This window comes from Egretta garzetta, unplaced genomic scaffold, assembly GCF_000687185.1.
Source record: "Egretta garzetta isolate BGI_Z169 unplaced genomic scaffold, ASM68718v1 scaffold136, whole genome shotgun sequence".
Taxonomy (NCBI): domain Eukaryota; kingdom Metazoa; phylum Chordata; class Aves; order Pelecaniformes; family Ardeidae; genus Egretta; species Egretta garzetta.
The window spans coordinates 1840016-1864133 of NW_009260066.1; the positions used below are offsets into that span (position 1 = coordinate 1840016).

The 24118-nt window shown below is 39.6% G+C and overlaps 2 protein-coding genes across 2 annotated transcripts in view; both read right to left on the reverse strand.

Annotated features, from left to right (window-relative positions):
* The window catches only part of ACOT12 (acyl-CoA thioesterase 12), a 46375-nt gene extending 33710 nt beyond the window's left edge, over positions 1-12665 (reverse strand). The window contains exon 1 of the mRNA XM_035896614.1: positions 12626-12665. Coding sequence (XP_035752507.1) covers positions 12626-12665 — 40 coding nt within the window. The remainder of the gene's footprint in view (positions 1-12625) is intronic.
* Positions 5830-24118, reverse strand: part of SSBP2 (single stranded DNA binding protein 2) — a 157352-nt gene continuing 139063 nt past the window's right edge. Inside the window, exons 17-19 of the mRNA XM_035896615.1 lie at positions 23151-23179; positions 17855-17953; positions 5830-15042 (exon numbers count right to left, since the gene is read on the reverse strand). Coding sequence (XP_035752508.1) covers positions 15013-15042; positions 17855-17953; positions 23151-23179 — 158 coding nt within the window. The 3' untranslated portion in view covers positions 5830-15012. The remainder of the gene's footprint in view (positions 15043-17854; positions 17954-23150; positions 23180-24118) is intronic.

The window sequence follows — 24118 nt, forward strand, 5'->3', positions numbered from 1 at the left end:
CTGAACAGAAAGAGTAAAAACAGGTGCAGTACTGTTTTAAATACATTTACAAAGAAAAAGCGTACTATACTAGATATTAGGATATCATCTCCTAATAACATGCATTTGTAATCGAAGCAATGTAACTTTGTGCAGCACAACAGCGTATCTCACGAGTGCTGTGAAGAAGACACAGTGCAATGCCTGTAGAGTGTGCCAGAAGAGGTAAGGCATTTCATTAATAAAAGATGAGCTCAGTATTAGATATGAATAAGTCTTCTGTAAAGTAAAGCCATTAGAGCGAGCAAGAAGTACTACTCAATCATCAGCAGCTAGCAGCCCACTCAACTAACAGTGTTAACTCTTCCAGACCTGCACTTCACTCGAATTTATTCTGAGAAATGGTATGGAAAAAGGGGGCAGCAAAGGAGGTCCGATTAAGAACCAGAATTCCACAGAAGCCTGTAATCTAGAATTGGGTTTTTGGGTTTCTATCAAAATTCCTCCTATATTTAAACACACGTATGCATGACTGGAGAGCTCTAGCATTCCTTGGAAAACAACATACTACTGTGATAACCATGGCATTGTTAACAACTTCACAAACCTTTTCTTACCAATGGAGTCAGCAGCTGTAGGACAGGCCTCCAAAATGGATCTTTTTGGTAATGTTTTAAATACAGATGTCAGTTACTGCAGTAAATCAGTGAAAAGATATAGCTGTGCATCTTTGTAGACTGTATACTTCTGTATCCTCAAAACAAATGTATTACTGCCTGAAGTTATACATGTTTTAGAGATTTGTATGTTTCTTTCATAACCCTAGTTATTAATGGAAAAAAAGGGGGCTTTTTTGACACGGCTTGTGAAAATACAACTACTTCTTGTAAAATGAAACTTTATTCTAAAATGTATCCAAAATTGCAAGACACAAGCACCATTAAACAGATAAATAGACATATATTTATGTACAGAGAGCATCAAAACACAAAACAATTGTTAATATAATTCTTATACCATTTTAATGAGTATCCATCAATAAAACTTTACAATTTAAAGAAGACTTTTCAGTTGCAAAACAGTTGTAAAATCATATGTATAAATTATGTTTACTACAATTCCAATAACAGAGGCAAAGTAAAATACAAAAATAATAATCAATACTGCAAATTCAAATACAAAACCCAAAGTAATGCTGCACAGGTACATACGTACACTGGATGAATTCATGCAGCGAGGCAGTGCAACAAATTAACTGCTGAGTTTAACTTATCACAAAATGGAACAACCATGTTGGCAAACAGAAGAAAATATATTTTTGTAATAAATCATAGTGCATTTTGAAGTTAGACTTTATAAAATGATTGTTGAGTGATATACTTCTAAAATCCCCTATGTGATCTGATATTCCCCAACTCCTCTCCCGCAAAATAAAATACAAATGACAAAAGCTAAAAAAACCCCACTGTAGTACAGAGTCTGATGTACTGGTACCATCTTGACTTTTTTTATTCTCGGTATCAGACTTGTTTGCAAGTGCCCGTGTCCACAGGGACACGCACGACTCCTTGCTACCGAAAGTAAATCTTTCGCAGTCCAATGCTATCTCCGTAAGCTGAGTCTCACACGATGCTTAGACTGAGCTGGTTTTATAAAGAGACACAGCTGAGCCTTGAAAAAAGAACTCTTAAATCCCTATGAAGTACAGAGAGAGAGTAAAACAGGGGATAGAGAGACCTCGTTACTCCTGAAGCTCCTACCCCTGATTGCTTTAATTACATAAACAGAGATTAACAGAAGAGGCTTTTATGGCTTGGATGAAATTTCTGCTAATTTGCTGGGCAAGCGCAAAGCCCGCGTTTCTCCACTGGGCTTGCCTTTCACAGTGCAGAAGGCTACAGACTATTTCGGTTGGTGAAAGGAAGCCTCAGGTAACCATACAGAGTAATACTTCCGCGGTGAAAATGTATTAGCGATAAAGAAACAAAATCGAAACAGAACCTCTTGAAAACTGTGACTTCTTGTGTAGCTGCAGTACTAAAACATGACTGTTCACCTTTCAGTTCTGCGTTGGTTGGCATATCATGAACATGTAGATAAACCCGAGGTTCATACCTCATTGAACATTACGGTTAAGTGTCAAAATTAGATGAGATACAATTACACAGTCTGACACTTTTTTTTTTTTTCTTAAAATCTCAAGTGATAAGCACGCTCAGTGTTTTCACTAGGAAGTTACTGCTAAAATGCTACATTTCTTTGCTGAGAAGACATTAATTTACAGCAGCCCGTAAACTACTGAAGAGTTGCTCCCTGCATCCTTTGTGCTTCCGAAACCCCCTTTCAAGCCATTGTCAACTTTCAAGTTAATGGGAGTTCTGAGCAAAAAAGGGATGCAGAAAAACACCTGTATTGGGTTAACAATGTAGCTATTTGTACAGCAGCATTTCTAAATTTCCAACATGCAAGCACGCGTAGAGAGAAGCTAAGAGACGGCATGCACTGCAGTGACGTGCCATTGTGCTTATGTCTGGTGAGAATACTATGGCATTTTCACCCGGGAAAACATAAACGTTAGCCCCCGAAGACTCAAATAGCCAGTATTAATGAAGCCATCAGCTACTGTGTAGTAAAGAACACCCAAAAAGAGGGAAGAAGTTTGCCTGCTTGTAGCTTATAGATACTGAAGCTGAAGAGAATTACAAAGGCACGATACAAGCCTGTGTTTTGTGTAAATTATACATATTCATATATTTTTGCTCATACCACCTCAAGATACTGAATGGTAAAATAGTAACTGAAGATACAAACGTTAATTGAAAGTTAAGCACTGAACATAAATGGCTGCTGGAGAAGATAGCTCACGACTCGCTGCATTTCTACCTTTCCTGGGTGGTGAGCTTGTCCACCACAGGCTGACAAGACCCATCAAGATACCGAGAACATGGTGATCCACCGAGAACACTGGAAGAGCATCAGACAATGGACAGAATGGCTTTACACATCTGAAAAGTTGTCAGTAAGTGGCTGCCGCAGCAATCTTTCCCACTGCAACTGCTTTTTGGCCCAGAATTCATGGAGAACCCAGAACAGTAACTGGGAATTCATACCCATTTGCGTTCAGAGATGAGGCTAAGATAATCCATCAAGACAACATTTTGGTTAAGTTCAGCACTCAAAATGTTGAACGGCAGAGCAGGGATTGTACTAACATATTGTAGAAAAACAATTCTCAATTTTTCTATTCATAGCTACACAAGGTGCGTACCACCTTCCACACTGAATGACTCACAACTGGGGAAATAAGGCAAATGTACCAATACTGCTCTGGTTAAACTCACAAAAAACTGCACCCACTTTTGTGTGAATGCAAGTTATGTGGCAACCTTGGAGGCAGCTGCTGTCCCAGGCCCAGCTGTGAGAATGTGGACACTTCATGAGCGTGAGAAGGTGCAAGTTACAACATTCGCATTTTTAAACTTGAGCTGTTCCTCAGCTTGCAACAAGAATTGGTACAACTGCTGTTATGACTTCGTACCGGCAGTTAATGAAGAAAGATACCAAGTTGAACTCGAATAAAGTAGGTGAATGGTGCAAGCCTGTGGTGGAACCTGCTATAAATGCGCTTTGCTAATCCACAGTAACGCTGTTTGCAAAGACCTGGTCTACCTGCAACTGGATACTTTCCTCATCTCCAAACCAGCACATGAAATCATACATGTTTACCCCAAGTTTACAAAAAAACCACCCAAACCCTGAACTGCCATTACTGCCTGTATTCTCACAGTCCTAATTTAGGACCTCCTAGATTTATTCCTTTAAGGCCTCAGGAAAGGTATCTTTAGCCATCCCTAGAAAGTATGAACATCGGTACAATATAGTTATAACCTCACAGCTGAATTTAAAAGCAGCATATGCAATTGCTGGTGTTGATTTGCATATGCAGTGGTTTCTTCAGGTGTTGCTTTCAATGAATGAATCGGTGGAGGCAAAAGGGGAGAGAGAGCCCACTTAGCAAATAAAGGCCAGGGTTTCTATGCAGGTGTAAACCTAGAGACGTTCAAACAAGTTAGTTCCAAGTTACACCTGCTTATAAAAAAGGAAGTAAAGACGAAGAAAATAGCAACTCTGGGGGCAGAAATCTTGTGTTTCGAGATTGAAGGATTCCAAAACTCATATGGGAGCTGCTTGGATTCAGGTTCTTAGGAGCTGCATTATTCTTGCCCACACCAGGCTTCAATAAAAACACTTTTGTGTATGGGGACGTGAAGCTAAATATAAACCCTTGGATTCATTCCACCTAATTGTAGGCCTTTAAAAGCATGTAGGATTCACCAGTGGAGAGGCAATTGATACCCCAATACAACCTCCCAGAGGCACCCCCTCTTCAGTCCCTCCTCTGACTTAGAGAAGGAGACCTAGGCTGGTGATTTTTAGGCAGCTAAAATTAGGGTAGGATGAACCAGGCCACAGTGAAGAGCAGCAAGAAGTCTGACCTGGGTGGTAGAGGATTACCATTACAAAATACCGTCTGCAATAGCCATGTCCGAGCCTCCAACCCAGATATGCTCTGGGGTTAGTGACCCACACAGGCCATGGCTGTGCAGCTCCCCAGTCTCACAAGCAACTTGTTAACGATAAAACAGGGAGGCTTAATTTTATGACGCTGTTCCCTTTGTTTGGTCCTTAGACACGGTGGCTTCTCCGAACAGGGGATTCGCGGAGCTGCGCCACGCTGGCTGTCAGAGGCACTCTCCGAGGGAAGGCTCTCTCAAAACTCATAAGCACACAGGGCTGCATTTTGGTACAACAGAACTAATACCACCAACAAACTTCTCAGCACTTCAGCAGCTGTGGAAACCAGCTGTGTATTTTAAAAAGGCATTTTGAAGGAAGGGAAGCCTTCAGGGGCAGGTCTGTTTTCTGACGCAGTCAAAGGGCTTCCAATAAAGACACATGCATGGTACAACTCCTCCCAAGGGCTGCAGCTGGGATAGTTACGATTCCCCAAGCAAGACCATTTGGAAAGGGATGACAGTGCGCTAGACCTCTCACCAGCAGGGACTACTGCCGTTCTGAAACCATCCCAAAGGCTGCTTTTAGAAGTCCGGAGAAGTTTGCAGCTGGAGTGGTTACTCAACGCTCATGCGCGTCCGCGTATTTCTGATGCTGTGGGAATTTTGTACTGCCATGCGTTTGAAGTCTTTCAGCCCGGCATGGATCGGCTTTTGCGGAAGCTGCCGATAATGAAGCACACACTGAGGAGAAAGACAGCTGTTCTGAAGTACCCAAAGTTTGTGAGACCCTCCCCCCAATATCATCCGTATTCATGCTTCAGATCAGAGGCAGTATCCAATTTTGTATGTATTTGCGACATGAATATTTAGACAAATTTAATTCTTGCTTGTTTGGAAAATTACTGAGGTTTTCTTTACTTCCCAAGAGTGGAGTTTGAACATTAGGCTCATTTACGATGTTCAAAGTCATTCTTTGTCTAGAATACACCTCCTTAATTGTTTAAATGTGAGCTGCAAATACTTGGGATTATGGGATTGGGATTACCCTCTTGTTCTCTGTAAAGGGCTGAAATAATCTGTAGAAACACTTTTTTTTTTATTTTATTTTTTACATTAGAAATATAGGGAATTTATCTACAGAGCGGCTTGGAAGTGTGAGGAACATTTACCACAAATACACAAAGTCTTATGTGAAAGGGTGAAGGTGCAAAAATCACTAACAAAGACTGCCTTTATTAAAAAGATTAATCTAGTCATTTAAACTATCAATAAAAACAAATAAAACACAGAACTTAAAATAATACAAGTAAGAATCCCCTTCAATTTTCCCAGCTTTTTCACTTTTCCCATCATTGCTTTTCAGTCTAGACAGGACTTAAGTTTCTGATGTTAGAAACCAGCAAAGACATACACATTTTTCAGGTCTTTGTTGTGTATACTAATAAAAAAAGAATCCAGAGTTCAAGAATTCAGGTTATTTTTCTGTCTTGATAAACAGACAAATAACTAAATTCCCATTAAAGCACTGCCTCACGCAAAGCCTGTCATAGCTGGGGATGAAGACACAATACGGAGGCAGTGCTTTTCCCTCTGCATGCCCTTAGAGATGGGTTTCTGTCCTGGCACTGATGCAGAAGTTTTTGGGAAAAAAACCCCAAAGTCAGCAGAGGAAAAGCTAATGCCTCTTTCCTCACTTAGTGCAAGGAAGCCTATAGGCTGGCGACAGCCTGGTGAGGGCCTGTAGCCCACCTTTGCCTGGGGAGGGGGAGAGGAGAGGCTTTCCCTCCTGCGCAGCTCCCTGCTCTCCCAGGCTGGCAGGCACCGTGCACGGCGCACCCGGCACGGAGCCACGAAATGTGCTAACCTGCCTGTGGTCTGCTGAAATCCAAACCCCAGCTCTCAAAAAAAGGGTATGAACTGGGTTGAATTCTCTTAGGTCACATTTAATATTCCTGTAAATGGCTTATATATCTGCTGTTTGAAATAAATTCTGAAACCACTAAGCGTGCTTAACAAAGCTTTAACTATATGTGAACAGCAAGTTTTGAGGACAGAACAAGTACTGTTGTAGTATATAATACACATGGCTGTACAATCAAAAGCCACCTCTTGCTTCAGAACAAGAATTTACAGTAAGCAAGCAATGGTGACAAGGTTTCTTACACAAAACCTACAGGAATTTACAGAATATGCATGGATCACTGAGGTTATAATGCCAGCAGTAGACTACACGAGTATCTTGTGCAATGTGAACAAAGTTGACAATAGTTTACCAATGCTTTAAGTAATTCACATAAATATGCTAACCCACCAGCTACCAAATCTTCCTCCTCTCCCCGCCAGAAATGAGTGTTTGCCAGATGCATGTACAACAGTCCATATAAAAGAAATTGATTTTTTTTTTGTGTGTTTTTAGGCAAACATGCACAAAATAGATGCACTGCAACATTTTTGCAAGGGGATACTTGCCACAAAAAAAGCCCTCAGAGTTGGTCTCTGAGCATATAGAGCATTTTGGTTCACACCTCTCAAATAGCCACTACAAGGCTAAAAATGTTTGTTGTGTGGATGCTTTTTGTCCTGAATAAAAAGTAATTTACTTGATTCTGAACTAACAGAAAGCTCCAGCTTCCACTTGACTCATGCCACTCTTCCACGTATTTCAGCCCTAGTTTAGGAACTTTTACTCTCTTCCTTAACCATTAATGTAAATCAAATCAAAAGTAAGAAGTTAATCAGAAAAATGAGAATAGACCTGGGAACAGCCTACACCCACTTTCTGAATGTCAAGTTCTCAGATTGCAATTCAACAAACACTGCTCTTTCTTTCCACTAAACTGTCGGGCGTGCTCTGTGCTCCTGTTAGAGATGGACTCTTGACACCCACGGGAAGGGCACCTGCACTGTGCCCACCTGTAACAAAAAGCATGGCCTGTGGATATCGCAGTCCCTGGCTCACAACCTGCCTCGATCAAGAAACCCAACCTCTCTGCTGGGGATTACGACTCTGCAGGGTGCACCTCTGCGTTACAAAAGAGAGCAGCTACTGAGTCCTAGCTAACAGTTTCGCTGCTAAGCAGCTTGTTATCAGTAACACACTCTTCAAACTCCCCTAGTAAATTACAGCTTTAGTAAATTTCTACCTCAATTAAACATCCTTTATTTGGATTTTATTTTCCTTCAATCTGCATGGCAAATAATCAGATTTTGTTTCAAGCTATGTCAGCTCTCAGGGATACTGCACTGCCACTCCACGTCTGTTGTGATGCTCAATGTCTCTAACGAAGTAATCTCTCTATAGTAGGGCTCTAGTTACAGATGTGAACAACTTTCTGTACGTTTATTGGGCAAACTCTTCCTATTTTTGTGCAAAGATCTGGCACAGTACATTTCATGGGAAAATCCAAACGCGAGAGAAGAAAACACGAAGATTTAAACAACAGAAATAAAGCCTACAAATATCCAGTTCATGCAGTTGATAACTTGGCTACTCAAGGATCGGAGCAGTTGTTCCATAGCAATAAATTTTCATATCAAAAGCAATTACTGATGATTCACTCTATAGGGACAAACATAGCTTTGGTCATGGGTTATTGTTATAATTCCCTCCTCATCTGAGGGACTCTATATATCTGTAACAGACCAAACTTCTAAATCGTATGGTCTATTTCCTAGTACACCCAGGTTATTGAGAAAATGCATCACCTTTCAAAAATCCCCATGTTTTGTGCTGATTCTCTATGAAAACTGGTGCTCAACTGCCGAGAATTTTCTCCTAGCAAAATTAAGCTTCTTGTCTCGGCATTGTAAAACCTTACAGGAGCCGCAGACCTAACGGCAAGAAGAATTGTACAAGTTCTCAAGAGAACAGCGAGGTAGCGTACAAATACCTTGTTTCTGAGCGCACACCTGGTGGATATATTATCCAGTCCTTAATTACCAGACCCTGTGAACAAGCCTGCTTGACCACCCGGTTCCTCTTCTGAGAGACAACCGCAGAACCCTGCACAGCTAAGGGGCACCCTGAATCATCCACGAGACACAGTGAAAACACGGAACAGGACGAATGAAATGACGATTTGTGAATCAGGCTCTTACAAAATGATGCGTATCAGATGTTAGGCAATCCCCTGTTGGGGATGTGGAAGGAGCTTTCAACATAAAGTCCAGCTGTAGTATTCACAGCAACTAGGTAGTAAATCTTGTTTTGATCTGATTTCCCCCAAACCATGTCTTTCAGCAAGTATTTATGATGCTGAATTCAAATACATAAATTTAAAAAAAAAGGTAATTTGTTTTCTCAATTTCTTTTCCACATTGACATTAAATAGTGGCTAGAAAGTGACCATTTCAAATTATAACTGAAAATTGCATTTTTATTAAATGTGAAAAGATGGACCCAAGAAAACTTTTATACATTTTTATGGCAAGTTTTCCCATTACATGAGAGGCTTTCTTACACATCTTAAGCTTAAATGAAGACAGTGACCAAACAGAAGTTTGGACTAAAACTGCAAAGCTGTTGTTAGCTATGTTGAGGGAACTATGGCTGCACAACTGAAAACAAGATGGAAGGACAAGTTCACAAAAATAGCTCATGTAGTAGTGAACAATGCTCTAATAAAGTAAGAAACAGAAGAAAGCCAAATCTGTTCTGCATATCAGTACTAGATACGTAAACATGCTCCTGCATTGGTAAAATCTTTAAAATTTGAGCTTCTAGACTGTCCAGGCTTGAGCATGGTTTTAGCATATTAGCAGCCCCACTTTCCTGAAGGACATTACTTTATTCTTAAATCTGTTCAAAATTACCTCTGTGCAGGCTTTATTTCAAACAAATGTGGATGCGTTTGCAGGATCAGAGTTTTAATGTGCTGAGCAGACAACCCATTTGTTTTCTCTAAATTTGTTACTGTAATTTGTTTCCAAGATAATAGCAGATAATTTGCATGCATGCACTCAAAGCGCTATTTTAGATAAGGACTTTTTTCTTGTTTTTCAGGTTGAAATACCATTTTGGTAATTTCACCAGACCCTCTATATTTTGCTCTATTTACTCAGTTTATGTATTGGCCAAATAATGTCACACCTCAGATAAATTATACATTTCACCCAGATCAGGGTGAAATCCTACCAAAAAAATGACCTCATGTGAGTGGTTCCATCAAAGTTTGAGCAGGACAACTGGCATAAGCAGCAGCTTATACCACCGAGCCACTAATGTCGGGAAAGTAGAGAAAGCTGCACGTGCTAAAATTTAAATCTAGCTCACTCATTTATCTCTGCGTGTACTGACTTTTTATAGCTGTTTCGTATCATTAAATCCTGAATTAGATCCTTGGTATGATCAGTTAGAAGATAAACGAGCTGTCACCATTGAAAGAGGTTTTTTGGGGTTTATTTGAAAGATGTGCTTTGTCAGGATTCTCATCCTTAGCCCCCAACCAAACCCAAGCATATTTGGGACAGGAGCCATGGTTATATCATCACTTACACTGAATTAAAGAAAAATAAATTTACCTCTTTTTTTTTTTTTTAACATCATTAAGCTCTATTTTATATTCTCCAAATGCAAATCTATAGTGTCCAATCTTGAAGAATCCAGGCCATATATAGCGACCACAACAACAAAAAAGAATCAAGAGCTGACTAGGCACAGGAGATAACACTTAAAAATAATTAACTGATCTGAGAAATAGAAATCATTGCAACATGTATCAGCTGAAAATTCATTTTGACTGGTAAAGGGAAAAAAAGAATAAAATGTTCAACTCTGAATATTGTGACAGCTGGTCCCTCATTAAATTACCCATCTGATTCCAAATAATCACTACATGCAGTATTTCATTTGCTAGCCACAGAACAGGGGAAAATTCAAATGATTTTTATCCAGTTCAAGAAGCTCTCCTTCTGACATGATTTGCTACCCATAAAGAAGCAAGAGTCTACTCACGTCTTCCTAATTTGAGTTATTTAAAATAAACAATTAGCCTGTGTACTTCTCATTGCATATTCCCATTGCAAGGGAAAGCATCAGCTGGATGTCCTGGGCCATGGGGCATTTAGTCCTACATTAAGGGGAGCCAGCTGCTAAGTCTGAAAGTCGTCACCGTCGCTGAGTACGTGACCCGTTGGTGGTCTGGGCTCTGCACCCAGAAGGCTTCCAAATAAAAAATGGCAAATGTGGCCTCTGATCTGGGGACTGTCACTCCGAGATGTCTCCAAGCCAGGCTGAGGCACGTTTGCGTCACTGGGCTGCATAAGGTGCATCCAAGGCTCAACTCAAGGTTATTGCTATGTTTTTTACATGCACCAGACTCACTCCACAGTGGAGGTGGGGGGGAATCCGGAGTGCAACTGTAGCTCTTCCTTATGCTCAGGCAATTAGGAAAATAATGCCACCCATACATGCAAATATCCAGGTATTTTTTAACACACATGTCAGGGTACATGCTTTACATGTGATTCACACAGCTTCTTCCGTGCCCTAAACCCTGTTCTCGCCTATGTAAGACTTAGACATGTAGACAAAATCTGGGTATGAATACTCCTTTTCATACGTTTATGCAGCCGGTAAAATACTGCTTTCACTGTGAAATTCACAAGCGAATCCCAATTTCAGCTGATTTCTACAAGGCCAGAATATTTGCCAGGTTTCTCACAGTATGAGAGATCCATTACTCCCTATTTTTGCTAATCTTTCATCACTTCTGTTTTTAAAAAGCTTTACTTTAACCTTGCCTGAAAGATCCATTTACAGAATCATGATCTATTTATTTCTGTACTAAAAAGAGAAATCACTCTAAAAACCCAATGTGGAAAAACTATCCCTGCACCACTTAAAGCAAAATTCCTCCTGGAGCTGGACAAGTACTGATGTTATCAATAATGCTGTTGCATAAGGACAGATATAAACAGCAGTTATATTACACACTGGTATGTAGTACATTAGAAACATAAGTGGGAGTGAAAAGTCAGTGCTTGGAAATACTCTTTCTTTCCACATTAATACTCTAGATATGATGAAAATCCTACAAGGATTTACAAGCAAAGGAAAGAAAACAAATGAACAAGCAAAGAGCTCTATGTGTATTTTAAAAAAACCCCAAAAGGTTACTTATAATTTTAAAGTTGAGATCGTTTTCTAATGGTTTTCATTTGGATCTAATGGATCATTTTCTAATAGGTGCAGAAGCTATGCATGGTTATCATCACCTGACCTTACTGATGCACGTGTAGGTAACTTTACTCACGTATGTAAGCACAGGGATGTAAGCATTCCCTACAGAATATAAGATGATTAGGTTTCCTTATATCTGATTAAAATTCTAACAATAAGATATGCAATGAGTATTCAAGCAGATCTTCCAAATCTAAAATTTTGCAAGCTTTGGGCATTTTTTATTCCACCAGTCTGTGGGGTTATGTAGGGAGAAGAAGCACTGGACATACCTAGTAACTAGCAATGTCAGGACACAGAATGACAGGCTACGAGAAGCAGGGCCTGATCCTGATAATTTTGAGCCAGGAATGTATTTACTGAGATTTAATGCTGAGGATCAATGCAACAATGTTTAGTGATATAAATGTCTTGGAAAAGAAATGGGGAGGGGAAACAAAGATATGCTGGCAGTAAGAAAAACTGTACAGAAGGGAGTTTGAAAGAACTCCAGAAGAAAAATTATGTGCTTGAAAGGATGTTATGCTCTTGTGTATAGGTTAGGGTAACACATTTTGAGAATGATATTCAATGTGTTCCATTTAAGGGGTTTCTTTGCATGCGTTTAATTTAATGGTCAGACTTTCATCGTTAACAGGTGCCTGTAAGCTAAACTACTGTAGATAATGCCAAATTCAGAAAGAAAAAAAAATTAAGTCTCTGATTAGCACTAAGCCCTGATTCTGCTTAACTTTGCCAGCTTAAGAAGCTGCAGTGGCGGCATGTGCTTTGTCTTGTAGGAGAGCCCTGAGCGATGCCACCACGGCCAGCTGCCGCGTGCTCAGTGTACACACGGTGGCCAGCAGGAGCCCCAGCCTGGCATGGGACAGCGCGGGGGGTTCCCCTGGAGATATGCAACAGAGCCCAGATGCACTCAACGGTTCAAGAGCTCACTCGAGGGCACACTTACCTGGTGCATGGCACTTGATGCATCGTTCAGACATGGCCATCTACCTTAGTCCAGTAGCAATGACATCGTCTGACTGAAACTAGGCAGAAGAGAGTCCTAAAGTCCTTCTTAGAAGGCTACCAAGGATAATATAGGTGTCAAATGCAGGCTGCAAAGATGCCTGGACTGTGCAGTGCTTATGGGAGAAGCTGGGGTGCACTGGGGACACAGCCACTGAAACCAGTGGTGTTAGTGACAACAGCAATGGGTCTTTGGAAATTAGATCGGATTCTGTGGTTTTGTAATTCAAATCAATAGCAGGGGGCTTCTAGCATCTTTTCAGACAACAACAAAGAGTTTTCCAAAGACAAGCAAATGAATGTAACCTTCATAATCACTAGGAATAAAGACCACAAAACCATATAATGACTATCTAGTTTACGTTTACAACTAATCAAAGTAGTTATTATTACTAAAGAATAATGCTACTAAAATCTTTTGATATTTTAACATAATTTTAAGCCTCCCAAGATTTTCATCTTTGAATAGCCCTAACAGGAGAGTAAAAAGCATTACACCTTTTTATTTTCATATATTATATATGTACACATATATGTGCCTGTATATATAATACATGTCAATAAAAACGAGCTAGGAGATTGTAGTATTCCTTACACATCCTGTTACGTGCAGCTACCATCACAATTAGCCCATTACACACACTTCTTTATCACAAGCTCATAAAAAAACCCTCCTTGCAAGACTTGTTGGACATAACTACATCTCAGAACTGCTCCTCCCAGCTAAGTGGCTCTTCTATATGCAAAGTCCAAGGAGGGGACTTTGCTTTTTGTCTGTGGCATGAATTTTTGTTCAGCCACTTTGTGCCCGCACCGCTGATCATCAACCTCTTGATCACTACACAATTGAAAACTTTTGTTTTCTTGGGGGAGCTGGAAGTCACTAGAATCTAAACGTACCATAATCTTGGTTTTAGAGCTTTGCCTGAAGAGACATGGGATTGCTTCCAGAAGTATTTCCTTTAAGACTGTGTGCCCTTTCTCCATTCTATGCCCAGCTTTCACGTCTAATAGGCTGACTTCCTTATAAAATGGCCCAGACCTTCGCTCCCCTTCTGTTCATGGCAAAAGGTAAGACCCTCACAAGCCTAGTAGTCATAAAAAGTTTACTCTATCATTTTGGCTCTAAAAAAGAAAAAAAGAAGATTGTTTACTGGAAAGTTTTGGGGGAATTCATTCTGGTAGATGTGGTGGAAAATATGCACCCAAGTAGCAGGGTGACCTGATTTTTCTGAATGGGCTTGGGAAATACTGTTTATAGTTAGGTCCATAGACTGTTATGATTCGGCTGAGAATTACTGAAAATGGGAAACAGAATAGTAAATTGCTAGAAAAGGATTTGGTGATAAGGACTCTACCGTATTTCCACTAACTACCACCCCTACGGAAGATCATGCTAAATAGAAAACTCATTTCCAAGGGCAGAAGAAGCCCTGATACTTTATTGCTAGATTCTATAGCAATTGGAGCTCACTTACAGTAACCTTATAGTACTCTATATAAACTGAGAAGCTTGTATCAAATTCAGGCTTCCATTTAAAATAGATATTGCAGATATTAGGCTTCAATTAAAGAAGAGAAATAACCTTCAGTGCTTCTTTTTTTAAAGGCAAAGTATAAAAAAAAAATCACCAAACTAGGTGAAAATTATTAAATTTCTCCAAAAAATTAAGATGAGCTTTCTTCTATTTCTTGAGACAGTACATTTTGTGATTCACAGGGTAACTGGTAGCAAACACAAGTTAATGAAAGCTCTTACAAGCAATTTTATTCCTATCCATAATGGCAGACATTTACAAAATCAGAAGAATTTATCATTTGAGTTCACCTTAAAAAATAACTTATAAAGCAGTGATATATGCAACATAAAACAGTTCAGGAGGGGAGAGGGAAAGCAAATTTTAATAATTAAAATGTAAACGTGAAAAAAAAAAAGGAGGAATAAAAGTCCCTACTTCTCATTTCTACTTAAGATGTCATGTGATAGTATTTTTACAATGTCCTGTGGGTCTATATATGTATGTGTGTATTTCTATATCACACACACATACATATACATTAACCCACACATGTACATACATAGATAATTGTTTGCAGTTCCATCTTGGGCAGTTCTGTTACGCCACTCTTTACAGTTGTCTCAATCATGTTTGGGACCCACTGTCTTGACAAAACGGGGGAGATGGTAGGAAAAAAAATAATGGTGGGTCTGATTGTGTCTGAGATCCTTTTGTTAAACTGTACACTGGGACGAATAATTTTCTTCTGCAGTAGCTCTCTGAAGAGGGCCAACTCACTGTGGTCTTCGTGGCGAGACTTGTTAACAGATCACACACTCATTGTCATGCTAGGGGAGTACTGAAAAAAGAGGAATCCACATTTTAACAACCATTTCCCCCCCTCAGGTAACTAAAACCACTTCTGGACCACAGCAATGAGTTCACATGCCAACATGCTCTTTGAAGTTCTTCCTAAATTTGTACTGTAGCCTGTGCTAAGGCTTTAGTTCAATTTGTGGTATCAAGACTTCTGTTATGCTTCTCTCCTTATGTAAAAATACAACTATTACTGATAAAGCCAGCTCCCTTGAAGACTGTTTCAGTGTTACCTGGGTGGTGTGATGAGCCGATACTTTGCTGATGCCTTCCAGACCTTTTCCTGGTCAGTGTTGGCTACTGGTGGGGTTTAGATAGGACAACAGCTAGTCTCAAGTAGACCAGCTGCATTCATGGTTAGCTGAGCCACAGAAATATTTTTGAGACCTTTTTATTACTTTATGGAAAAAATGGAGTGAAGATATGTCTGACTGGAATTGAACTAGGTTTTTTAGTCTGTATTATTTTGTATTATTTTGTATTATTGATCTTCGGAGGCAAGCTGAATCAAGGATCAGTGGTCACTCTCCTTTATGTGAACTAAAAATTCAATCACGGCATTACATTATTATTGCAACACAAACTGAACTGCAGCACTTATACAAGCTATAGTTGCCCTTAAGTTAGCAATACTTTATTACAATACACCACAATGCCTAGAAGTGCACATCTATATGCCTAATTTGTTTATAAACTGAAAATTGTGGACTGCAGAAACACTTAATTTGGCCTAAAATCTTCTAAGTAGAGGAAAATGTTCAAATGCGTGAAGTATTAGCATTACAAAAAACGATACAAGAAACAGAAAGGTAAATTTGCTTTTGCAAAACCAGATGCAATAAAAAACCTGTCAAAGCTAGAGTTTCAAGCTGGTCATTTCCAAGTGTTGAAGCATATTAGAAGTGTTTTGGATGGGTCTTCCCTGTCATGTAAACTGCATAGAATGGACTATTTAGGTAAAGTCTATTTTGTCCCATGTCATGTCTCTGATGGTCTGTCCATCGTGTGCTGTGCACTCCCACTGTGGGCCAGCAATGCTAGTAAGAACATGCTTATCTTCAGCCAGTGTCAGAGACCAACTCAAATGCTTAAAGCAAAGCATCTGGTTGAAGTGATTGCCTGTATCTGAGCCAAAGTATCTGGGCAATCCCTTTGGACAAGGAATCTAAAGATGATCTGGAGGTGTTTGTTTGCGATTTTTAACTTCTTATTAGTCAAGCACTGTTCCCCACCCTGCAGCAAAACTCCTGGTGAACTCAACAGCAAATTTCCCTGAGAAAGGACTTCATAATAATGCCTACTTTAAGTAGTCAAGTAATGAAATATGAATCAGAAAGCCAGACAGTTCCCAGAGACTACAATGTGACTTCTGTTAGAGAGGAACTGATAACTAGAAGTAGACTAGAATGCATGTGGCAGGTATAATGCATGCCGTGTAGGCATACATCTCACGTAAAACCTTGGGAAAACTGGGTCCTAGGTTCTTCCAGGAAAATAACATCTAAGAGCACCTAGAATCCAGTAACTGTCTGAGAAAATGGATTTTCTTTTGAGTGTAGCTGATGTCCTTCTTTTCATTGCTGTAGTTTGGTGAACTGGCTTGCCTGCTGGTCAGACTGCCTGCCCTCGGTACAAGCAATGCATACCAAATTGAGAGTCAAGGATTACCACGACCAAGGACCATGTTTAACGGAGGTTCTGTGGCTACAGTTTTTGTGGCAGGTATTGAAACATCAGTCTTTTTGGGCTGTGCAAACCAATTTTCTCCAATCGTCCACACAATCTGAACATGTGCCCTCGTTCTGAAGACACCAACAGCTAACATGCAGAAACTCTTCACTAGAAGCAAACCCCCAAAAACCCCACATCTGATTCCCATGAAATTTGCCATGCAATTCCACTGGTTTGTGATCTAACAGAAACTGTTTACTGGTAGTTTCTGAGCTGAAGTTCACCACTGGCATAGTTAATGAAGTTGCACTCACTTCTGGCAGCAGTGATTTCCAATAAGAATAGAAGTGTTGAAGTCACTCAGCACTTCTGAAAAATCAGGCCACTCCTATTTAGGAACCTAAATGTGGATTTAGAAACCCAGCTTCAGGCACATGAGTATGAAAATACTGTAGTCGTGCTTTGTAACGTGTTTTACACCAAGTTTTGCTGCCACAAGCATTCTCCATGTTAAAAAAAAGCATAATTTGTACCAGAATGAACACTAGAGGGAACCTTTGCTTTCTCCGGCTCTAATAGCCCACTGCATCTTTGCAGCATGAGATCTGCTGGTGCTCTAATTATATATTTCATCGTGAGTCGTCTTCTAAAGAAAAGACATTCCCCACAAAACACATTGTTTGGGAGTCAAAGGTTGGGCAACCACACATTGAAACACTCAGATGTAAGGATCTGTTCACAGTGTGTATTTAGGCTGCTTGGATATCGCCTCACAAACGCCCATTGTATGTTCAACTGAATACATGAGGCGTAATTATTACTGCTTGACAGATCTAACTTTCATTGACAACTGACGTCTTAATCTAGAAAAAGAGTTTCTGCAGCAAACCTACACCTCCCACATTTTCCAGTTTCAGCTCAACTTCTAGCAGTGTTTTGCACATTTTTTTGTCCAATCAATACTATAATTTAGAAGCTAGTAAAAAACACAAAAAGCACAGTACTGCATTACAAGTACACTACAAACCTGTTTGTTCTTGCTGTTATTTTTCTTTTCTTTAAATGAAATGCCAGAGATAAAGGTTCACAACTGCAAAAAAAACCCTAGGTAAAGAAATACTTACGCTCTCACTCTGAAAAGGGTTTAGGAAGTTTCCACCCATCTCACCGTCATCCCTGGGAGTGCCAGGCTGATTACTCATGCTCATATTACTGGGAGAGTTCTGTTAAATAAGATTTAAAAATACAGATTAAGTGTTGAAGATCTCAGTTCCTTTCCCAGCTTCACCACGTGTGCCAAAGGCACGCTTCACACGATACCGCAGTGCACAAAGGTGCACTGTTCAATACACCGAGGCTTCCAAAGATGAAAAACAAGCCTCTGTGGGGTTCTGCATGATTCAGTCACTAATTTTAGCCTGTAAAGGAGTATTTTCTTCTCTGAGGCAAGAATTATTTATCTGTAATTCTTGTTTTCAGGTTATAGCCAGCATCTTCTCCTACTGAAGTCAGGAAAAGCTGTAAATGGCTTCAGCAGGTATATGAGGTAGCTCTGTCACCCCATTAAATCGTGGAAAAGTTCAGTGAAGCCTGTGAGCCTGTCCCTTGACGTATGTGACTTATGAATATGTACTTAAAGGCAGACATGTGGACAGACCCGGTCTATGCAGAGCTTTGCCTGGGCCTGAGGTCTTTGTTCCAGTGTTCACAGTCCACTGAAAGACAGTTTCACAAGTGGCTCAAGTGCTAAACCACTTCACTGAGTGCAGCTAATATACAGTGTTTATAGGTTAAAGAGTTAACAAGAGTTTTAGATAAGACTCCCGAGCAACAGCTGGACGCTGGACTGAGCTCACAAACGCTTTCAGGAGGAGCTGTGCTTGTGCTTTTGCTGTTTGCTTGCACAGAGCATAATGCAACAGCATTTTAATCTACCTTTCAGTGTCTAGCTGTAACTCAAATGCTAATAAACAATAATATGAAGGCTTCTGAAGATAAGTTCCTTTTTTTTTTTTTTTTTGTGCACAGCCACCTCTGCAATGTTCAGAAAATGCTTTCACGATTCAGTTATTTAAAGAAAGGGTGAACGAGGTAATTATCACAGAAATTATTCTGAGTCAATAGGTAATACATGATCATTGTAGACACTACAATTAGGTAGGTGTTTCTACAAAGCTGATTTGTGGTACCCTACCATGCCTGGAGCATGGGTGAGTCTCTTTCCATTGTTGTTAAGGCTCCTGCTTGTAGAGGATTTGTGATGGAAAAGGAGCAGTCAGGGAAAGGAGAGAGTGAAGTCATGAACTTCATTATGAAACACTTACGTCTACCACAGTTCCTCCCCTGACTTTTTTTTCTTTTTAAACCCAGAAAAACTGAATGCAATATTGCTGTTGAGGTTTTACTTATACAAATGCAAATCTGGTGTGTCACAATAAATTTAACACAAATTTAGTGCAGTCAATGGGCAAGCCAGCAAAACGCAACTCCAAGTAGTATTCTTGATCAAAGCGACCAAATCAAAACGGCTGTAGGAATCCTAAGTGAATTTCTTCTCTTTTTCTTACATTACTCTCAGTTGCAATCCTGACCCAGGGTGTCTGTTAGCACAGAGGTTTTTTCTTAAAAAAATCAAGGTATTTTGCGCTTTGAAAATACCTGCATGCAGTCTTCATTTACTATAACTAAATCTGCAAGAGGTCAAACTTTGACTGAAAAATAGGAAACATTTAAAAAAAAGAGGAATTTCCCTTAGTTTCTTGGCACTTTCCTCACAACTACAAAGGCTATCTATCCTACCCTGGCACTTGAACCACGTATAGTGGAGTAGTCACTGAATAGAAAATGGGATGGGACAGCTGTGACTTCAACTTCCCCGTCACACCACATTTTCGCATGTTCCTCTCTGTAATCATGAAGACCCATGTTGACCACTCTCCATAATTTAAATACTGCAACATATTCTACTGTTCACAGGATTTACTTCACCTCCAAAGAGAACAAAAAACATTGCTCCCAGCTTCCCTAAATACCAAAACTTAAATCAGTTACTTTTTGCAGAGTGGTACGCCCAATGGCTGTGCATACTGCCCGCTCTGCGGTGTATTTTGTACGGCTAATGAAAGGCTGCTGTTGAGTTTTCACTGTATTCCCCTGAGGGAAGATCACACTTCTCAGTCTGAATGGCCAAGTATGTTTATGGGCTCAGCTCAGTGTATTTATTTTCAGTTATAGATTAAGATTAAATATAAAATTAATTACGTAAGTGACATGCAGGCATTACTGTTTTTTCTTAGCACCTGAAATGCAACTTAGAGAGTCGGGTCAAGACCCCTGCCTTTGCCCTTTTGCTTTCTCGAGTCTAGTTCACTGCTTCTGAAATGCTGATCCCCAGATCTCCAGGAATCACTGGACAACACGTCCATCAAAGACAACTGAAAGCCTGACTAGTTAATTAACTTCTGACAATTTAAGTTTGCTATTCAGAGAAGTTAGTATAGAAAGTATTTTGGGATCCACAGCTTGAAAAAGGTTGAAAACTATTGCTTTAGCTCAACCACAGCTATTGTATGTGAAGCAGGAATTAATCCAGGGAAGTCCTGTTGCCTGTGTTATGCAGGAGGTCATACTACACCATCGTATCAGTCCCTTCTGGCCTTAAAATCTATGAATATAAAGTTTAAAGCCCACTAAGGCCTTGTCACATTTACTTTATATGATGCTCCCACCCTGTTGCTCATTCCTGGGGGATTTACCCCTATTTTATCTTGCTCTGTGTAGTGCAAAGCTTTGAAATTATGCAATTGCTACAGTATGCCAGCCCCAAAGGTTCAAATTCCTGACATAAATGCTTTCATAGCAACTCCCTGGGCTGCTTTTACAGCCAGTATGGGGTCTAGCATTGTACCACTAGCTAGAGTTTTTCCAAAGCAAGTATGTTTTTGATGCCTGCACAAATTCCATGGGCACTGCAAGGAACACTGGTTATTAATGTTTATTTAATACGCATCATTTCAGTTCATTCACTTCCCCCATCTCAATCTATTTCATAAAAACTTCATGTTTTGCCACTCAGCCAATTAAATGAAAATCTCCTCTAGAAAATGTAGCTCTGAATTCTGTGAGCTGTACCGATTCTACCAAGACTGGTGTAATTTTCTGCATCTCCTGGGAACTGATAATTAGCTCCTCTACTATGCATTCTGCTCCACTGAAGTCCTATGCCTGGGCTTGAGCATCTCACCCCCCCAAACTGCGTTAACTTCAGTGAACAATTTCTGTCACTGGAATCTACTTGTGAAAAAGCCAACTGCAAGACTAGCCGGTGACGCATGCAGGAAGACTGTTGCCGTAACAAGAACAATCCTTGTAACTGCGTACCGAATTGGAAGGCAGCCACTCCTAATAATTTTGCATCCATCAACCCCAGAAATCCACTATTCCTTGCAAGCAGAACTCTTTCATTCAAGTTTCAAAAGCATTGTGTACTGTTACCTACTCAAAATTACAAATGCTACCCCCACACTTCTACTACTGTCAATGAAGGCTATATATTGGGGCAGTGCTACTCAGAAAGACATTTAGAAGCTACTATATATAAGGGTGTAACAGGACAACTCTGTTAGTTCCAAAGCAAACAGCATTTCTCTTTTAGTTATTTAAAAAAGACATGCATTAAATGTGATTTCCATGAGGTATTTATTCTGGTTAACAAATCACAAGACTTCCAGGTAAATTTTTGCATCCAAGTTTTCAGAGCTGCCGATGCTTTTATTAGCACATACACTGATACTTAACACCAGTGAGTTGAATACAGGCTTTTAAAAATGATTCTATGGCAGCTAATGGAAATGGTTTGGGTTTTTTCCTTAAAAAATGCTGCAGTTTGCAATAAAAATACCAAAGAAAAATATATGGACATTGATTTTAGAAGTGCTGTATGCTTATTATCTCATTGGAGGCTTTTAGTAATCCATTGCTGCACATCTAAGCACAGCACAACTAAGGCAACATGGTCATCTCAATCCATTGTTTTACTCTTTGCAGAGGCAGAAAATGTTATAGATCTTAAAAATGTACAAAAATACAGGGTTTCTGTAGATGCTGCTCCCTCACAGGAGCAGTAATGGCCTTGGACACATTGCTGAGCTCCATATCTCCAGGCGAGATACACACTAAGGACACTTTGCAGGGTACCCCTCTCCCATACCAGACCACCAGAAGACCACAAACTGGGGAACCGCACAGGGTCCTCTTCCTCCTCTTTGGATATACAAATATGTATCCCTAAGTGAAGAATGGTTCCTGCCTTCTGAACACCTGGAAGTGAATTCTCAACAAGTTCATGCTACAAACTTCTGCATTAACCCATGGGAATTCAGGTGAGCATTTTGTTCCCTATGCGTTGGCATCTCATCTCCTGAGCACAGACCTACAGCAAGGTCCCTAGAGCAACTGGAGCATGTGCAGACCAGCCTTAGACAGATCTGAAGTGGCGAAGTCTGCACTGTGGTGCTTGGTCCTGGGGCAACCAAAACACGCCAGCAGTTGACATGCTCAAAACAAAGTCATACTCCTTTCTTGGAAGATTGTTAAGAACTTGCTACAAAGGAATAAGTTATAAAATTTTAACTGAAACAATATCTTCATCAATTTCTGCACAAAAGTGCAGGAGAGTGTTGTAGTGATATATTTATTAGTTTCATTCAGTTACATCTGAAGGTGCTGAGTATAAAACATAGTGTTTTGGTGGGGATAGATTTATGCCACTTTATCAATACCGAATAAATTCATTAATTCCTAAACTAATGAAGATCACATACATAGTCATTTTATTTTTATGGAAGAAGTGACACATTCAAGCAAAATATTACTTTTGTAGATGTAAAACCCCTGCAGGTTAAGCTCACATTCATTTTCAGTATACTATTTACTGGTTGTGATATCAAAGCAGTGCTTCTTCTGAAACTACTTTTTAATCTAGTTTTTAGGAACTCATACTAATGATTAAGATATTAACATTGCATTATAGTGGTGACAAAAGCAATCATGCAGTGCGTAGAAGTTACATCCTAATGACATTTTCCCAAATTTACATTTAACTAGAATTGTTTATTAGAACTATATTAATTTGTCTTAACAGTATGGAATATTATAACATGATCAATCAGATTATGAACTGGATATTAATCACATTCATTAATACACATTATGATGCGGTAGGAACTAAGTCTACTTATACTCCCCATTGATTATATTGTTTTTACATTTTCAAGTAATATGAATTCTGTCTGCTCAGCCTCTGAAGAGTTGAGAAGCAGAAAATGCAGACACGTAATAAAAAGCTTCATAACAGAGACAAAGAAAATACATTTAGAATGAAATATTCTAAAAATTCTAAATATTTTACTAGATACTCACTTTGGAAATACTGTCCATGTCTCCTGAGCCTTAAATTAAAATAGACAATTACTCAGTTAGTTTTGAGATGAAGTTAATCTAAGAACTTTTTTCATAGTAAATACATAGTGTTACAGCAATATTTTAAAACATAACCAACCATGCATCATCTCACTTTCTTCCCCACGTCTCTTTTAGTAGAAGTTTACATTCAGTACTGAATAATGTTGGTCCTCTCTCTGTGTGCACACCCAGTGCAAAAAGTGAGAAAAGAACGAAGGACACGCTTCTGATCTGTATCAGCTATTTGGGTGGCATCCTTTCAGGATGAAGCAGCCCAGCACAACCCAAGAAACCATCTGTCCAACCGTGGTAGGGTACAAGTAATGCAATTAATTTAGGGCATATCCACCTATCAGAAATGTTGCTTCAGCTTGAGAAAAAAAAAGGCAAAATAATGCGTAACTAGTAAAAGTCGATGTTCCTGGGGAAAAAAAAAAAAAAACCAACGCTATTTTTACTAAACTTCAGCTATTCAAAACTGCCCAGCAGTGGACTGTCTCTAAGGTCAGCTGTGAGGGCTTCATCAAAGTCTTTGGTCCCAGAAGCAGAAGCCTACTACTGAAATTGGCTGAAATGCCATTAACTTCTGATGCATTACAAATACTGATGATGACATTGTCTTTCAGAAGAAAGCAGATGATCCTGAGGACCAGAGTAACAGAAACCAAATAAAATGAAATATAATCAGTGCAAGACTATTGAAAAGAATTTTTTCTTCATGCTGTAGCTCTCACTCAGGTAAAGAATCAGAATAAAGGAAATATAAGTCACTCAGAATGAAGGAAATGCAACTTTAGCATGGATGTATCAAGAAAAGCATTTTTAGCAGCAGCAGACAGTAAACCATTCTGGTCACCTATTTTTAGGAAAGACAAATTCCAGAAGAGTACTGAATACAAAACTAGAAGAGTATTGGAGAAAAACAA